The 19391-nt window shown below is 36.4% G+C and overlaps 1 protein-coding gene across 1 annotated transcript in view; it reads left to right on the top strand.

Annotated features, from left to right (window-relative positions):
• Nucleotides 1–19391, top strand: part of SLC66A1L (solute carrier family 66 member 1 like) — a 34905-nt gene that overhangs the window by 915 nt on the left and 14599 nt on the right. The window contains 1 exon segment of the mRNA XM_054682615.1: nucleotides 8882–8992. Within this exon segment, the coding sequence (XP_054538590.1) occupies nucleotides 8910–8992 (83 nt within the window). The 5' untranslated portion in view covers nucleotides 8882–8909.

The following is a 19391-nucleotide window of genomic DNA, read 5'->3' on the forward strand; positions in this document are numbered from 1 at the left end:
AGCCACTGCACCTGGCCTAATCATATTATTAAATTACATTGTCCTCTTATTAAATAAGTCCTCATTGAATAGGGGTTTATTCAATGCATGGAAATAAGGAAAAAAGGTAGGAGATGGACAAGGGAGAGGTGTCATGGTTTAGATTTCATTCCTGGCCTGCAGGTACTTAACATCTATATGTGCTGAGAGAGGAGGCATCTCACCTGGTTGCCATTAATGGCATATGATGGCAGTGGTGGGTACTTTCAGGGGACAGAGATGTACAGAAAGTGTGTGATTTTGTGTTGGCCTATTTAGATGGGAAGGTTTCCAGCACCAAAAGTGCTGCATGGCTGATTCTCTGCATCATAAAGTGCTCAAGAAGAGTTTCCAGGCCAATAGCTCTCAAACACCCCTGCTTCAAAATACTAAGAGCTACACCTAGCGTTATCTGACTGCCAAAGTGGGACAGGCATGGTTGTCTTCCAAATTACAGGGGTAAAAATTAAGTTAACAAAGCTGTCTTATTTTTAAGTTTTCCTCACACACATTTCTTAATGCGTTGATGCTTCTTACAACTTATTGGCCTGTGAGTATGAACAGAGGGCAAAACGAGTGACCAAGGAGCAGATGACTTGGCAAGATTCAGAAGCAGCTGTGAGATGTGGTAACTCACATTTTTTTCATGTTCCAGCTTACGATTTTTTTTTTTTTTTTTTTGAGACAAAGTCTTGCTCTGTTGCCCAGGCTGGAGTGCAGTGGAGTGATCTCAGCTCACTGCAACCTCTGCCTCCCAGGTTCAAGCGATTCTCCTGCCTCAGCCTCCTGAGTAGCTAGAATTACAGGCGCATGCCACCAGCCTGGCTAATTTTTGTGTTTTTAGTAGAGACGGGATTTCACCATGTTGGCCAGGCTTGTCTTGAACTCCTGACCTCAAGTGATTCACCTGCCTCAGCCTCCCAAAGTGCTGGGATTACAGGCGTGAGCTACCGCGCCTGGCCTTAGTTTGTGATTTTTATACTCCTCACTTGTGTGATAAAGTTACATATCATATATTTCATGGAGTTTCTCAGAGAGATTACCACAATTTTGAAGACTCTTCTTCCTAAACCCTATTGAGAGCTTCGGCTCTAGAATTGAGATATAAATGACTGCTTGAGAGACTATGATCCCTTCTTGACCGCTTGGGAAAGACTCAAACTCTCTGAGTCGCAGTTTAAGCATATATAAGTTATTCATAATAATTTCTACTTTTGTGAATATTAGAGAATATAGATACAAAGTATCTAAAATTATTGGCACACAAAACATGCTCAATAAACAGCCCAACTGACATAAACAAGAAAGTCCCCAAATGACACAGTACGTGAACTACAGCAGAGCTTCTCACACTTTAATGTACATAAGAGTCATCTGGAATCTTGTTAAAATGCAGATTCTGATTCTCCGTAGGTCTGGACTGGGGCATTGCTAACAAGCTCCCAGGTGACGCTAATGCTGCTGCTCTGTAGACCAATATCAGTAGCAAAGAACACAACTTTACTATATAGCAGCAGCACAGGTGATGGGTGTTGAGAGATGGGCTTGACCAAGCAGCACCTTGTGAGAAGCTCTAGGCAGGAGATACAGGATTCATAGAGAGGAGGTCAAGGTATAAGGACCAATGTTGCATGTGGCAGTGGCTCTATCTTTTAAATTGAATTTTACTCTTGAGTTCCCCCAGGCTGATGGTTTTCTTCCCTTGCTGTTGATGTGGGTTGTGTATTGAAGTTAATGTAATTCCTAGCATTTCCTGTACAGACTCCTCAGATGTTCTCTCCATATCACTGAGAAGGCTAGGATTTCTGAGGTTTGGCTCCAGCTGTCTGTAGGATATAGAAATAGGGAAGGAACCAGTCTTTTTTGTTGTTTTTTAAATGTTTTCATTTTTTTATTATTACATAATAGATGTACATATTTTGGGGGTACATGTTAAGATTTGATACATTCATATAATCAAATTAGGATAATTGGGATATCTATCACCTTAAATATTTATCTTGCCTTTGTGTTAACATTTGAATTGCTCTTTTCTAGCTATTTTGAAATGTACAATAGACTAATGTTAACTATAGTCATCCTACTGATCTATTGAACATCATATCTTATTTCTTCTATCTAACCATTTATTTATACCCATTCATCAACCTTCTTCTCCCTCTCCCCCACCCTTCCTTGCCTCTGGTAACCACCAATCTACTCTCTGTCTTCATGAGATCTTCTTGTTTTAGCTCCCATATATAAATGAATACATGCAATATTTGTCTTTCTGTGCCTGGCTTATTTCTCTTTACATAATGACCTCTAGTTCCATTCATGTTGCTGCAAATGACAGGACTTCATTCTTCTTTATGGAGGAATACTATTCCATTATCTATAGTTACCATACTTTTGTTGTTGTTTTTGTTGTTGTTGTTGTTGTTGAGATAGGGTCAGGCTGGAGTGCAGTGGTGCAATCATGGCTCACTGCAGCCTCGACCTCCTGGGCTCAAGTGGTCCTCCCACCTCGGCCTCCTCAGTAGCTGGGACTACAGGTGCATGCCCACCATACCCGGCTAATTAAAAAAAAATTGTAGAAATGGGGTCTCACTATGTTGCCCAGGCTGGTCTCAAACTCCTGGGCTCAAGCAATCCTCCCACCTGGGCCTTCCAAAGTGCTGGGATTACAGGTGCATGCCACCACACCCAGCCTGCATTTTCTTTATTCATTTATCTATTGATGGGCACTTAGGTTCATTTCATATTTTGGCTACTGTGACTACTACTGCAGTAAACATTGGACTACATATATCTCTTCAATATATTGATTTCGTTTCTTTTAGTTATATACCCAGTAGTGGAATTGCTGGATCATGTAGTAGTTCTATTTTTAGTTTTTTGAGGAAACTCCATACTGTTTTCTGTAGTGGAAATGCACTAATCTACACTCTTCTCTGTGTGTTTATCCAGTTTTCCCAGCACCATTTATTGAACAGACTGAACTTCCCCATTGTGTGTTCTTGGCAACTTTGTCAAAAATGAGTTGGGTGTAAGTGTATGGAGTTATATCTGGGTTCTATATTCTGTTTCATTGGTTTGTATGTCTGTTTTTATGCCAGTATCTTGCTGATTTGGTTACTGTAGCTTTTTAGTATATTTTGAAGTCAGATAGTGTGTTGCCACCAGCTTTGTTCTCTTGCTCAGGATTGCTTTGGCTGTTTGGGGTCTTTTATGGTTCCATATAAATTTAAGTTTTTTTTTCTATTTCTGTGAAGAATGTTATTGGCATTGTGATAAAGATTGCATAGAATCTGTAAATTGCTTGGGGCAGTATTTTCATTTTAACAATATTAATTCTTCTAATCCATGAGCATGCAATCTCTTTTCTTTTGTGTGTGTGTCTTCGTCACTTTATCAGTGTTTTATAGTTTCATTTTAACAATATTAATTCTTCCAATCCATGAGCATGTAATCTCTTTTCTTTTTGTGCGTTTGTCCTCTTCACTTTATTTAATCAGTGTTTTATGTGTTTTTTAAATAGATCTTTCACATCTTTGGTTAAATTGATTCCTAGGTATTTTATATTCTTTGTAGCTACTGTAAATGGGATTTTTTTAAAAACATTATTTTCAGATGACTTGGCATCGGCATATATAAATGCTACTGATTTTTGTATGTTTATTTTGGATTTGCAACTTTAGCTAATTCATTTATCAGTTCTAACAGTTTTGTGGTGTAGTCTTTAGGTTTTTCGAGATGTGAGATCATGTCGTGTGCAAACAAGGCTAATTTGACTTCTTTCTTTCCAATTTGGGTGCCACTTATTTCTCTTGCTGAATTGCTCTGTGTAGGACTTCCAGTACTATATTGAATAAAAGTGGTGAAAGTGGGCATCCTTGTCTTGTTCCAGATCTCAGACAAAAGGCTTTCACTTTTTCCCCATTCACTATGATGTTGGCTCTGTGTTTGTCATATATGGTCTTTATTATTTTGGGATATGTTTCTTCTATACCCAGTTTGTTGAGGCTTTTTACCATAGTAGGTTGAATTTTATTGAATGCTTTTTTTGGCATCTATTGAAATGATCATATAGTTTTTGTTCTTGAATCTTTCTGTTAATATGATGTATTACATTTGTTGACTTCTGTATGTTGAACCATCCTTTCACCCCTGAGATGAATCCCACTTGATCATGATGTGTGATCTTTTTAATGTGTTGTTGAATTCAGTTTGCTGGTATTTTGTTGAGCTTTTATTTTTATTTATTTATTTATTTTTGCATCTGTGTTCATCAGTGATATTGGCCTGTAGTTTTCTTTTTTTGTTGTATCCTTGTCTCGTTTTGGTATCAGGGTAATTCTCGACTCATAGAATGAGTTTGAAGTACTCTCCCCTCTCCAGTTTTTTTGAAGAGTTTTAGGAGAATTCAGTATTCATTCTTTCAATGTTTGGTAGAATTCAGCAGTGAAATTATCATGTCCTGGGCTTTTCTTTAATTGGAGACTTTTTGTTATTGTTTTGATCTCATTACCCATCATTGGTTTGTTGAGGATTTCTATTTCTTTATGGTTCAATCTTGTTAGATTATGTATATTCAAAAAGTTATCAATTTCTTCCAGGTTTTCCAATTTGTGGGTGGATAGTTGTTCATAATAGTCGCTAATTATCCTTGTGGTCTCAGTTGTTAGGTATCTTTTTTAATTTCTGAATTTGTTTATTTGGGTCTTCCCTATGTGTTTTTATTTAGTTTAGCTAAAAGTTTGTCAATTCTGCTTATCTTTTTAAAAAACCAACTTTCATTTCATTGTTTGTACTTTTAAAAATATCAACTTCAGTTATGTCTGTTCTGATTTGTGTTATTTCTTTCCTACTACTATTTTTGGGTTTGATTTGTTCTTGTTTTTCTAGTTCCTTGAGGTGCATCATAAAGTTGATTATTTGAAGTATTTTTACTTTTTTAATGTAGATGTTTATTAATGTAAATTTCCTTTTTAGTATTGCTTTTTCTATATTCCATAGATTTTGGTGTTTGTATTTACATTCTTATTTGTTTCAAGAAACTTTTAAATTTCCTTCTGAATTTCTTCCTTGACCCATTGGTTGTTCAGAAGCATGTTGTTTAATTTCTATGCGTTTGTGTAGTTTCTGAGATTCCTCTTGTTATTGACTTCTAGTTTTATTCCATTGTGGCAAGAAAAGATACTTGAAATGATTTCTTCTTATTTGAATTTTTTGAGACTCATTTTGTGACCTATGATACATTATATTCTGGGGGATGTTCCCTGTGCTGATTGAAAGAATGTGTTCTGCAGTTGACGGGTGAAGTGTTCTGTGAATGTCAAATAAGTCTATTAGGTCTTGAGTGTAGTTTAACTCTGAGGTTTCTTTGTTGGCTCTATGTTTGGTTGATCTGTCCACTACTGAGTGCAGTGTTGAAATCCCCTACTAGTACTAATTGCCTACTGTGTGGCAATCTACCTCTCCCTTTAGATCTGTTTGCTTTATATACTTGGGTGCTCCGATGTTGGGTGCATAGATATTTATAATTGTTATATCCTCTTGCTGAATTGACCCCTTTATCATTATATACTGACCTTCTTTATCTCTTTTTACAGTTTTTGACTAGTAGTCTATTTTATCTGTTATAAATATCGCTATTCTTGATCTTTTTTGGTGTATCTTTTTCCATCCCTTCACTTTCAGTATATATGTATTTTTATAGGTGAGGTGGGTTTCTTTTGGCAGCGTGTAGTTTGGTCTTGTTTCTTTATCAATTCAGCTATTCTATGTCTTTTAATTGGAGGGTTGAATCCATTTATATCCATGTTATTATTGATGAGGACTTACTACTACCATTTTGTTTCTTGTTTTCTAGTTGTTTTGTAACTCCTCTTTTCCTTTCTTACTGTCTTCCTTTTGAGGTTAAGATATTTTCTCTGGTAGTATGTTTTAGTTCATTGCTTTTTTTATTTTAGTGTATCTATGATAGGTTTTTGCATTGTGGTTACTATGAAGCACACAAAAAACATCTTTTAGATAATACAAATTATTTAAAAAAATGACAACTTATCTTAGATCACAAGGGAAGAATAGAAACAAAGAAAGAAAAAACTAAAAAAAAAACTCTATATTTTAACTCCATCCCTCCTCCCCATTTTGACACTTTGTTGTCTTTGTTGACATGTTTTAATGTTACCCATCTCTTAATAGGTTGCTTTAGCTATTCTCATTTTTGATAGATTTCTCTTTTGGGCTTTATACTAGAAGTATGAGCAGATTGTACATTGAAATTACAGTATTGGATTTTTTTGAGTTGTCTTTGTACTTAATTTTACCTTAAGTTTTTCTTTTTTGCACGTTATTATTTTTTATTTCAGATTAAAAAACTCCCTTTAGCATTTCTGTAAGACAGTCTGATGGTGGTGAATTCTTTTGGCTTTTACTTACCTGGGAAAAACTTTATCTCTGCTTCATATTTGAAGGATAACTTTGCTGGATATAATATTGTTGGATGACAGTTATTTTCTTTCAGCACTTTGAAAATATTGTCCTACTCTTTCCCAACCTGCATGGTTTCTGTTGAAAAGTCTGTTGCCACACTAACTGGAGTTCCTTTATATGTTATTTGTTCTTTTATCTTGCTGCTTTTAGAATTCTCCCTTTGCCTTGACTTTTGAGAGTTTGATTATTATATGCCTTGGGGTAGTCTTACTTGGATCAAATCTGGTATTCTCTGACCTTCCTGTATCTTAATATTTGTATCTTTCTTGAGTTTTAGAAAGTTTTCTGTTATTATTTCTTTAAATAAGCTTTCTGCCCCATGCTCTTGCTCAATACCCTCTTGAACACCAATAATCCTTAGATTTGGCCTTTTGAAGTAACTTTCTATGTCTCATAGGTAATCTCCATTCCTATTCATTCTTTTTTCTCCTCTGACTGTGCATTTTCAAATAGCTTGCCTTTGAGATCACTGATTCACTGATTGTTTCCTCTGCTGTATCCATTTTGCTGTTGAGAGCCTCTACTGAATTTTTTCAGTTTTGCAAATGTATTTCTCAGTTCCAAGATTCTGATTTTTTAAATTATTATTTCAATCTCTTTGTTAAATTTCTCTGAAGAATTTCTAAATTTCTCTTCTGTGGTTTTTTTTTAGAGATCACTGAATGTCATTAAAACTACTGTTTTGAAATCTTGACTGGAGAGCTCACATATCACCATCTTGTTAGGGTTAGCCACTGGTTTCTTGCATTGTCCATTTGAGGAGGTCATGGTTTCCTGATTGTTGATTTTCTTGTGGATGTACATCTATATGTTCACATTGAAAGATTAGTTATTTATTCCAGTCTTCTCTCTCTAGCTTGTTTTAGTTTTTATTAGATATAGATGCTTGGAGATTCTTTGTAATTTGTCTATTAAATTTCTTAATTTTTTCCCTGCTAGGTCACTGCCTCCTTTTTGATACTAGATGATATTGAAATCCCAGTTTTGCTCAGCTCTAACAAATGATTGGACCACTATGTGTCCTGAGTGGGGCAGGTCTCAAGAGGGATATCCTAACAGTGTGGGAAGGCTGGCTGAGTTTCATGCTCAGAGGAACTTTGGAACATACCTGCTCTAATACGGTGCTGCTCAGCAGCCACTCTTTTGGCTGAGTTACAGAGCAGTTTTCACGGATGGGAGTGGGTGTTCCACCTTCTCCCATTGTTTCTGGCTGTCTTAAGGATATTTCTTCCTTCAGGCACTCATGATGCTTCCTGTGGGTTGAGGCAGGGACAGGCCTCCTACCAGAGAACTTAAGATGGTAGAGAAGCTTGTTGTCAACCTCAGTTTCACTTTTTCTAGTGTAGAAACCATGAGTCAGGGGGAGTTTTTATGTGTTTGATGCTGGGCAGATTTCAGGAAGAGGTGCTGCAGACATGAAAATCTGATTGTCTTACCATCAGCATGGAGCTCTTTTCATTTCTCTGTGGCCCTGGGAACTGACTAGTACTCACAATTGAGTTCTGGGATATTATTAGTGATAATCTCAGTGCTGTATATATATTTTTTGGTTTCCTGTAGTGGAGAATGAAGTCAGCTTGCTTCTATGCCACCAGTTTGGAATCCAAGGAACTAATCTTATTGAGTCCCTACTGTTTTCCAAGCACAGTATTGGTTGCTTTACATATGTTCTCATGTTTACTCTTCACTCATAAATACGGGAATTGATGCTCAGGATTTCACTTAATAAAATCATTTGATAAAAAATGGCAGAGACAAAGTTTTAACTAGATCTATGTCCTATCCCCAAATTAATGCTTTGCCTTCTAAACCTTGTTGCTTTATCATTCACATCTTTATAGAAATAATTTTCTTATGGAAGTTAAGTATTATTTGGTGCCTTATTAAAAGTAGAACCATGCCCCCCATTAATTCTGCTGAGCCATGTTGATGTTTTATACCAGATCATAATGAAGGGGAAGAGTGGAGTATGGAAACAAGAGTATTATCTGACTTGGAAGACTTGGGGCCTGCTTTTCCCCTTGTTCTGACACTGAGAAAGAAACTATTGTATTACTAAGATGGGGAAAGCCAACCACAGATATCTCAGATATGGCAGTATGATGGCTTTTCAAGAACGGAGAGAAATTAACAAGACAGAAAAGTTATCTGTAGCAGTTTAACAAATAGCTTTAATGAAGTGAGGAGCAAAAAGTAAATATATATATATATATATATATATATATATATATATATATATATTCCTTCAGCAAGTGGGCAAGGTAAGATTTAAAAACATTTTGAGTAAATAAGATGAATAGGAGACCAGAGATTCATAATGGGCCAATTTACTAAGACACAGAGATCCATGCTTCCCATTTTGAAAATACTGTCTTCCTTACAGAGTCTTCTACATTCATGCTGTAGAAGCTATGAAAGTCGTGGGAAACTATAGAGTCAACACTGCAAACTCAACCACTGATATGTCCAGAGAGCACTTGACCTGTCTTAGAAGGTATGATATTGTGATTATACACATTAGATTTTATTCATGGTTTCTACCTCATAACTCCCATAGCCCTTGTTATAATGTTGGGGTGCTTTAGGCCTCAGAAGTTGGCTTCAGAAAATAGAATCTCTCTCTCTGACCTTCTCCTGCTTGCCTTTCACCTGCTTCTTTTTCTCCCCCAGGCAGGCTTTTCAAACTAAAAATTTACTCTATCCCTTACCTTTCTGTCTAGGAGCTGATCGTAAAGAAATTCTTCGACTTATCTTGTCTGATTGTGGGTCATAAGACCCTCATTTCAGAAGGGGTCCTGCTCCATACCTGAAGGAAGGAATGTATACAGAGAGGCCATGAAGAATCTGAACAGAAAAGGCCTGCTGAGTTTGTCCATTCAGTCTATTAGTATTAGATTATGCACTTTTTGTCCAGTCACATTTCTATACAGTTGTCAATTATCGCTGTCCAGTGAAGTGTCTGTAAAAGGATCAAGAGAACAGGGTTTGGAGAACTTCCAGATAATTGAACACATGGAAGTTCCTGGAGGGTGTTGCACCCAAGAAGGCATAGAGGTTCTGTGCCCCTTTCTCCATACCTTGTCCTATGCATATCTTCTATGTGGTGTATATGGGTATCCTTTGCAATATTCTTTATAATAAACTGGTCAACATAAGTTAAATGTTCCCCTGAGTTCTGTGAGCCACTTTAGCAAATTAGTGGACTCTGAGGAGGAAGTCAGAAGCACATGTAAAGCAACATGGAGCTTGCAATTGGCATCTGAAAGGAGGGGACAGTCTTGGGAACTGAGCCTTCAACTTGTAGAATCTGACACTATTTCCAGGTAGACAGTGTCAGAATTGAACTGAATTAGAGGACACCTAGCTGATGTCTGCACAGAATTGCTTTCTTGCTTGTTTGGTGTCTGGGGACAAACAAACACCACACATTTGGTCACATAATTCTGTGTTGTTGGTGTGACAGAACAGGAAGGTCAGTTTGTGTTTTTTCCACTCAGGGAAGGTGAAGCTCCTTCTCAGCTCCAGCCCATTGCAGTTGTGGAAAAACTACTCCAGTTGCCAGATCTTCCCATTTCTAAGAGAAGCCCACATTTTCTACTGATATTTGGAATTGCCTTGTTTTTAGATATTGACAATAAATTTTTTAAATTTACAACCAAAGCTCAGAAAATTACCCAGTTCCAAGCTATATTAGGCCACAGCCCTCTGGTATTTGCCTGCAAAATAGATCTTAGGAGAGAAGGATGCAAAATTGAAGCTAGTAGCAGAAGAGGTTCAGGAGGAGTAAGGTGTGAACTGGGTGTACTGCCTTGGCAAGGTGGCCTGTGATTCCTGGCCCCACCAGTGCCTGTTTCTGGGTTGTCAGGAAGGACCTTATTTCAGACCCTAGTTTCTAAGCTCCTCTCCTACCCAAGGTGGGTCCCAAGGCAGCCCTCCACTGTCTGGCTTTAGATAAGACCCTATAGCAACAAGCCAATGGATGACCCTCTCAGACCTATTGTTATCTGTATGTGATCTTCAAGGCTGTGGTAGAGAATTCCCTTGTAAATAGAATGCAAAAGCAAGTGGGAAAATTTTCTTTTTTCTGTGTCAATCAGTAGTGACCATTAGCCTTCACCCCATCCCACAAAATGCCTCTTCCTTGCAAGAACAAGATACTGTAGCCTGGAACTTTGTGTGATGGAGATGAGGTACATACTGAGGTGCCCTAGAATAAAGAAAAGTGGAAATCTCTCTGGATGAGATCCTCATGCTAGACTGTAGCCCAAGGACTGGCAACATTGACCACAGGAGTAGAAATGTTTATGATGCTCGACCTACATTGTCTGTCATTGATGTCTGTGTGCTTGGCAATTTGTATATGGTGATCAGACATCACCAGGTCTCATACCTGTACCCTATTATGAGTTTAAGACTCTCATGAAGTCAGTGAGAAGAATAGAAAGTAGGATGCTATATGATATTTGAATAGTATAGCACAGAGTATAACATTTTTTTGTGTGTGCTATGAAAATTCTTTATCTGATACTTCTAACTTTGTCTTAATGTCTTTCATTCAGTGACTTCTGTTAAGTTTGCTCTTATATGGTCTGAGGAAATTGTGAAAGTGTGTTTTTTAAGCAAGGGAGAGAGTCAGTACAGAATTTCTGTTGAGTACTATTTACCTTTTTGGTGTATGAATGACTTTGTTCATCAGTATAATGATTGCGATCTACCAAGATTGGATTTTATTTAGAATTTCTGGGAAAATACTAATGTCATAGCACATCACTGTGGAAGGAGTGCTATAGAAGTTTTTACAGAAACCTATTTAGCACTTTAAATGCCAGCAGATTTTTTAAGGGTTACCTAAACTATCAACAACCATAACAAAATCTGTTTTGCCACCCTACCATGGTGGCTGTGTAATTTGTAGATGAATCCTGGTCATAAAGCTGAACTGACTTAAATATAAGTATATTCTTTGATGCCTAAATTGCATCTTGAATTTCTAATAACAGGATGGCACATATGAAATATTCGCAAGAGCCTACTAACATGCTTCATAGACTAGCACTTACTGGCTGTGGTGGATTGATATTGCTGTGTGTGATGTGTGAGATGTGTGAGCTTTCTCCTTTTATACTAGCAAACAATTTAGAAGAGTTTAGAAAGATTGAAACTGTCTGAATATTTGTGTCTGAATGAGAGTTTTGGAATAAGACTGGTTTGTTTTTAAGAAAAAGATATTTAATAACATAATTATATCCCAATTCTTGTAACAAATGTCCAAAAGTCAATGGAAATTAATTTTTCTGTCCTCTGTACCCTTCATACCATTTTTTTTAGAAAATGACTTTATCAGAGAATAGAAAAACAACAGGGTCAAAACAAAAACAAAAGATAATTCTTTGAAGAATTCAACAAAGTGACAAATCTTTAGCTAAACAAACTAAAAAAAGAAGAGAAGATACAAATAAATAAAATCAGAAATTAAAGTGGGAACATTTCTACTTACCTAACAGAAATAAAAATGATTACAAGAAAATAGTGCGGACAATTGTAGGCCACCAAATTAAATAGGCTGGATGAAATGGACAAATTGCTAAAAACACAGAATCTACCAAAACTGACTCAGAAAAAATTAAAATTCTGAACATATCTGTAACAACTAAAGAGATTGAATTAGTAATCAAAGTTGTTTTCTTTTCAACAAAGAAAAGTCCAGGATTAAATGGCCACACTGGTGAATTCTACCAAGCATTTAAAGAACATTGACATCAGTTCTTTTCAAACTTTTTCCAAAACATAGAAGAGGAGGGAACTAACTGATCCTATGAAACCCACTTTAACCTGATAGCAGAGCCAGACAAAGATAACCACAAGAAAAGAAAACTAGGGATCAATGCCCCCTCTGAATATAGATACAAAAGTCATTAACAAAATACTAGCAATCTGAATTCAACAGCATATTGAAAAGATTGTACACCATGGCCAAGAGGGATTTATTGCAGGAATGCAAGGGTGGGTCAACATAAAATTCAATGTAATTTTACATTGAAAATTAATTCAATGTAATTTTACATTGAAAATTAATCAATGTAATACACCATGTTAATAGAACAAAGGAAAAATGCCACATGATCATCTCAATTGATGTTAAAAAATGCATTTGACATAATCCAAAACATTTTCATCATGAAGATACCCAGACAGCTAGAAACACTGGGGAACTTACTTAATTTAATAAAGGGAATTTATGAAAAATGCTCAATGGTGAAAGACTGAACTTTCCCTCTAAGACCAGAAATAAGACAAGGATATCCAATTTCACCACTACTGTTCAAAATTGTACTGGAAGATCTAGCTAGTTCAATTAGGCAAGAAAAAGAAGTAAAAGGCATCCAAATTGGAAAGAAAGGAAGGCATCCAAACTATCTTTTTTTACTGATGACATGATCCTATGTATATAGAAAATAAAAGAAAAAACTACTATAGCTAATAAATGAGTTACCAAAATCTTAGGGTACTAAATCAACACCAAAATCAGTGTGTTTCTACACAACAACAATGAACAATCTGAAAAGGAAATTAAGAAAATAATTCCGTTTACAACAGCTTCCAAAAGAATAAAATACCTAGGGATAAATTTAACCATGGAAATAAAAGACTTGTACACTGAAAATTACAAAACACTGCTGAAACAAATCAAAGAAGAACTAAATAAATGAAAGGACTATGTTCATGAATTAAAATGCTTAATATTGTTAAGATGCAATACTACCCAAAGTGATCTATAAATTCAATGAAATTCTTATGAATATTTTAACAGCCTTTTTTTAATTTACAGAAATGAGAAAGTTAACCCTCAAAGCCATATAGAATTGCAAGGAGCTCCAAAATGCCAAACAATATTGAAAAAGAAGAATAAAATTGGAGGACTCATAATTTCTGACTTCAAAACTTAACTATAAAGCTACAGTGATAAAAACACTGTAGTACTGGTATAAAGTAGACATAAAAAATCAATGGAAATAAACCAATACATATATGGCTAATTGATTTTTGACAAAGGTGCCAAGACTATTCAATAGGAAAAGAATGGTCTCTTCAATAATGTTTCTGGGATAAGTACACATGCACACACAAAAGTGAAATTGGACTCCTACTTTACACCATATGCAAAAATTAACTCAAGATGGATCAATGGCCTGCATGTAAGTGCAAAACCTTAATACTCTTAGAAGAAAACATTGGGGTAAGTTTTTATGGCCTTGGGCTCAATAATGGATTTTTAGATAGGACACCAAAAACTTCAGCAACCAAAGAAAAATGAAATAAATTGACATTCCTAAAAATTAAAATTCTTTGTGCATCAATGAATATTATCAAGAAAATGAAGACAATTCATAAGATGGGAGAAAATATTTGCCAGTCATATATCTCATAAGGGTCTGGTATCTATATTACATAAAGAACTCTTACAACTCAAAAAGAAAAAGACAGACAGCCCAATTTTTAAATGGCCAAAGGACATGAATAGATATTTCTCTAAAAGAATATACAAATGTTCAATAAGCACTTGAAAAGATATTCAAAATCATTCATCATTAGTTATTAGGGAAATGCAAATCAAAACCACAATAAGATAGCATTTCACATCCACTAGGAAGACTATAATTTTAAAAAATGGAAAGTAGCAAGTGTGGACAAAAATGTGGGGAAACTGGAAACTCTACTATTTGGCTGGTGGAAATGAAAAATGGTTTAGCGACTTTGGAAAACATTTTGATTGTTCCTCATAAAAATTAGTAGGTTTACCATATGACCCAACAATTCCACTCCTGGATATAAATGCCAAAGAATTTAAAATAGGTGTTCAAACAAATCTATGTACATACATGTCCACAGCAACACTATTCACCATAGCCAAAACGTGGAAACAACCTAAATGTTCAGCAACAGATGATGGATAAACAAATTGTTGTGTATGCATACAATGGGATATTATTCTGCTATAAAAAAGAATGAAGTGTTGATACATGCTACAATGTAGATGAACCTTATCAGCATTATGCTAAGTGAAAGAAGCCAGACACAAAATGTCCCATAGTATATGACTTTATTTATATGAAATATTCAGAATAAGTAAATCCATAGAGATAGAAAACAGATTGGTAGTTGCCAGGGGCAGTAAGATGGGGAATTAGGTATTACTACTTAATGGGCATGGAATTTCTTTTGGATGGTGAAAATATTTTGGAACTAGATAAAGAATATAGTTGCCCATCGTCATGAATGTACAGGAAACCAGTAAGTTGTACACTTTAAAATGGCAAACTTTACATTATGTAAATTTTACCTCAATTTTTAAAAATCTACTTAGGAATGTTTCTCATGTACTAAAATGCACCCAATTTAAATGCATGTCAATAAATTTTGACATATATACAATTTCATGTAACAACCACCTCAATGAAAATATAGAACATTTCTATTCACCTGAAAAGTTTCTTTGTGCTCCTTTTCAGTCATACTACCACCTTGAACTCCTAGCCGGACAAACACTGATCTTTTTTTCTCACACCATATATTAGTTTTTCTTATACTAAAACATTTATAAATCAAGTATGTGCTTACTTTTTGAAGGCTAGCTTCTTCCACAGTATGTGAGATTTGTCCAATTTGTTGACACATCAGTAATTCATTCCTTTTTAATCCTAAACAGATTCCATTGTATGACTAAGACACAATTTTTTTACTCAGCTATCTATTTGTGTTGTTTCCAATTTTTGGCAATTATGAATAAAACTTTGATGAACATCTGTGTACAAATCTGTGGTTGGTATGTTTTTATTTCTTTTGGGTAAATTCCTACAAGTGGAATTGCCAGATCATAAGGTAAGTATATATATGTTTAGCCTTTTTTTTTTTTTTGAGTCAGAGTCTCATTCTGTTGCCCAGCCAGGCTGGAGTGCAGTGACATGATCGCAGCTCACTGCAACCTCTGCCTCCTGGGTTCAAGAGATTCTTGTGTCTCAGACTCCTGAGTAGCTGGGATTACATGCATGTGCCACCAGCCCAGCTAATTTTTGTAATTTTAATAGAGACAGTGTTTTGCCATGTTGGCCAGGCTGGTCTTGAACTTTTGGCTTCAAGTGATCCACCCACCTTCGCCTCCCAAAGTGCTGGGATTACATGCGTGAGCCACCATGCCCAGCCTGCTTTATTTATTTATATTTTTAAGCCAGCCTTTTTTCTGAATACTTGAAACATTTTACACTCCATCAGTTGGGTATGAGTGTCATATGTTCCAAATCCTCACCAAGAGTTGGTATGATCAGTCTTTAATTTTAGACATCATAAGAGGTGGGTAGTTGTATCTCATTGTGGTTTTAATTTGCATTTCTATAATGTTATATGATGTTGAGCTTATTTTTACATTCATTTGCTATCCATATGTCTTTGGTGAAGTATCTGTTCAAATTTTTGGCTCATTTTACAATTTTTTTTATTATTGAGTTTTAAGAACCCTTTATATATTCTGGCTACAAGTTCTTAATTAAATATGGGATTATTCAAATATTTTCTCCCAACTTATGGCTTGTCTTTTCCCTCTGTTGAAAGTATTTCAAAGAGCAGATGTTCTTAGTTTTAGTGAAGGCCAATTTATCTTTTTTTTCTTTTACATTGTGCTTTGGTGTCTTACCCAAGAAATCTTTGCCTAATTCAGCATCACAAATTTATTACTCTGTGTTTTTTTTCTAGATGTTTCATAGTTTTAGATTTTTCATTTGGCCTGTGAGGTATTTGGAATTAATTTTTGTATAGAGTATGAAGTACGGATGGAAGTTTCTCTGTGTATAAAGTATCTGGGTTATTTTTTGTTGTTATTTTTCCTGGCAGCTTTTAAGATTTTTTCTCATTATTATTTTTATTACTGGGTTGTAGCATTGTGATTTTGATATGCCTTAGTATGGTTTTCTTTTATTTTACTGCTTGCAGTTTTTTGGTTCTTGAATTTGTGGATTGACATTTGTAATCATGCTATTGTAAGAGATATTGATACTTTAATTTCAATTTTCAATTATTTGTTGCTGGTGTGTAAAAATAAAATTTGATTTTTATATATTGATCTTGTACCCTGCAATATACCAAACTGACTTGTTAGTTCTAGTAGTGTTTTCATAGATTCTGTAAGTTTTCCTTCAGAGAGAAACAAACCCATTGTCTGTGAACAAAGACAGTTTACATCTTCCTTACGTTCTGTTTGTCTTTAGTTGCTTTTTTTGTGTGTGTTATTGCCCTGACTCCAACCTCTGTTACCATGTTAAATAGAAGTGGTGAGACCAGATTTCCTCACCTTGTTCCTGATGTTACAGGGAGCAGTTTTTCGTATGGGCCTAATTTTGCCTCACTATTAAGGCAAAACTTTTCTTAGTACTCTACCCAATGTGTTGTGAGTTATTAGTTTTTCCAGTCTGAATAGTGAAAACAGGCACTAGTCCTGGCTCTGCTGGAGATCCAGAGAGTTTTCCTTCTAGTCTTTTAGAATGTTTTCCCTCTTGATCTTAGGTAGTTCCTTTACATGGATATACTGATAAGTATTTAGTTGATGATTTTAGAGGGATTGTCCAGAGTTCTCTGTTTGTGCAGTTCTATCCTTGCTGGTACTCTATTCTGCAAACTCTAGCTCTGTGGCCTCCCTGAACTCCCAGTTCTTTCTCCTCAGGGCGATCTCCTGACATCCTGGCTTTCCGATATTTGTAACATAACCTTAAGACTCTCTCCAGGCAATAAGTTAGGGTAATCATAGGGTTCATTCACCTCCTTTGTTTGAGGTTTCTCTGGGTTCTCTGTTCTTCATTGCCTGATGTCCAATGCCCCTAAATCATTGTTTCATATATTTTGTCCATTTTGTGATTTCAGGCATGATGGTGAATGTAATCCCAACTTATCACTGTTGAAAGCAGATGTCCCAAATATCTTTTGTTATTTCTTTCTCATTTATTTTTGTTGTGGCCAAAAAACATAATCTGTATTATTGTGATACTTTAAATTTATTGAAACTAGTTTTATGCCCTATCATGTGATTTCTCTTGATGAATGTTCCATTTACTTGAAATGAATGTATCCTCTGAACATTATAATGTATGTAATGTTCTATAAATGTCAATTAGATCAAGCTGGTTGATAGGGTTTTTTTGTGCCTTCTCTACACTACTGTTTGTTAAGAAGACATCCTTGCTGAGTCAATAAGAAGTTAGCTAACAGCACTGTTCCATCAACCACTGAGAGAGAAGAATTGAAATCCTGAATATAGTACTGGATTTGTCTTATTTCCCCTTTTAATTCTTTCAGTTTTGCTTCATATATTTCAAGTTTCTATATTAGGTGCATAGACATTTAGTATTGCTATGTCTTCTTGAGGAGTTGACTTCTTTATCATTATAAAATGTCTCTTTTTTCTTTAGTAATATTTATTGTTCTGAAGTCTACTTTTTCTGAGTATTATAGCCAACTTATTTTTCTTATGATTTGTATTTTATGGTACACTTTTTACAAAATCTTACTTTTAACTTTGTTTTTTTTTTTACCATGTTTGTATGAGTCCTTTTTCATGTTGCTGATAAAGACATACCCAAGACTGGGAAGAAAAACAGGTTTAATTGTATTTAAAGTTCCACATGGCTGGGGAGGCCTCAGAATCATGGTGGGAGGTGAAAGGCACTGCTTACATGGTGGCAGCAAGAGAAAATGAGGAAGATACACAAGCAGAAACCCCTGATAAAACCATCAGATCTCACAAGACTTATTCACTACTGCAAGAACAGTATGGGGGAAACTGCCCCCATGATTCAAATTATCTCTCACTGGGTCCCTCTTACAACATGTGGGAATTATGGGAGTACAATTCAAGATGAGATTTGGGTGGGACACAGAGCTAAACCATATCATTCCACCCTGGCCCCATCCAAATCTCACGTCCTCACATTTCAATACCAATCATGCCTTCCCAACAATCTCCCGAAGTCTCAACTCATTTCAGCATTAACCTAAAAGTCCACAGTTCAAAGTTTCATCTAAAGCAAGTCCCCTCCACCTGTGAGCCTGTAAAGTCAAAAGCAAGCTAGTTACTTCCTAGATACAATGGGGGATACAGGTATTAGGTAAATACAGCTGTTCCAAATGGGAGAAATTGGCCAAAACCAAGTGGTTACAGGGCCCATGCAATCCGAAATCCAGTGGGGCAGACAAATATTAAAGCTCCAAAATGTTCTCCTTTGACTCCACATCTCACATCCAGGTCACGCTGATGCAAAAGGTGGGTTCCCATGGTCTTGGGCAGCTCCGCCCTTGTGGCTTAGCAGGGTACAGCCTTCCTCCCAGCTGTTTTCACAGGCTGGTGTTGAATGTCTGTGGCTTTTCCAGGCAAACGGTGCAAGCTGTCAGTGGATCTAACATTCTGGCATCTGGAGGATGGTGACCCTTTTCTCACAGCTCCACTAGGCAGTATCCCAATAGGGACTCTGTGTGGGGGCTCTGACCCCACATTTCCCTTCTGCACTGCCCTAGCAGAGGTTCTCCATGAGCGTCCTGCCCCTGAAACAAACTTCCGCCTGGGCATCCAGGAGTTTCCATGTTCTGAAATCTACGTGGATGTTCCCAAACCCCAATTCTTGACTTCTGTGCACTCTCAGGTTCAATACTATGTGGAAGCTTCCAAAGCTTGTGGCTTCCACCCACTGAAGCCACAGCCTGAGCTCTACGTTGGCCCTTTCAGCCATGGCTGGAGTGCCTGGGATGCAGGGCGCCAAGTCCCTAGGCCACACACAGCACAGGGACCCTGGCTCTGGCCCAGGAAACCATTTTCTCCTAGGCCTCCAGGCCTGTGATGGGAAGTGCTGCTGTGA

This window comes from Pan troglodytes, chromosome 2 (assembly GCF_028858775.2).
Source record: "Pan troglodytes isolate AG18354 chromosome 2, NHGRI_mPanTro3-v2.0_pri, whole genome shotgun sequence".
Classification (NCBI taxonomy): domain Eukaryota; kingdom Metazoa; phylum Chordata; class Mammalia; order Primates; family Hominidae; genus Pan; species Pan troglodytes.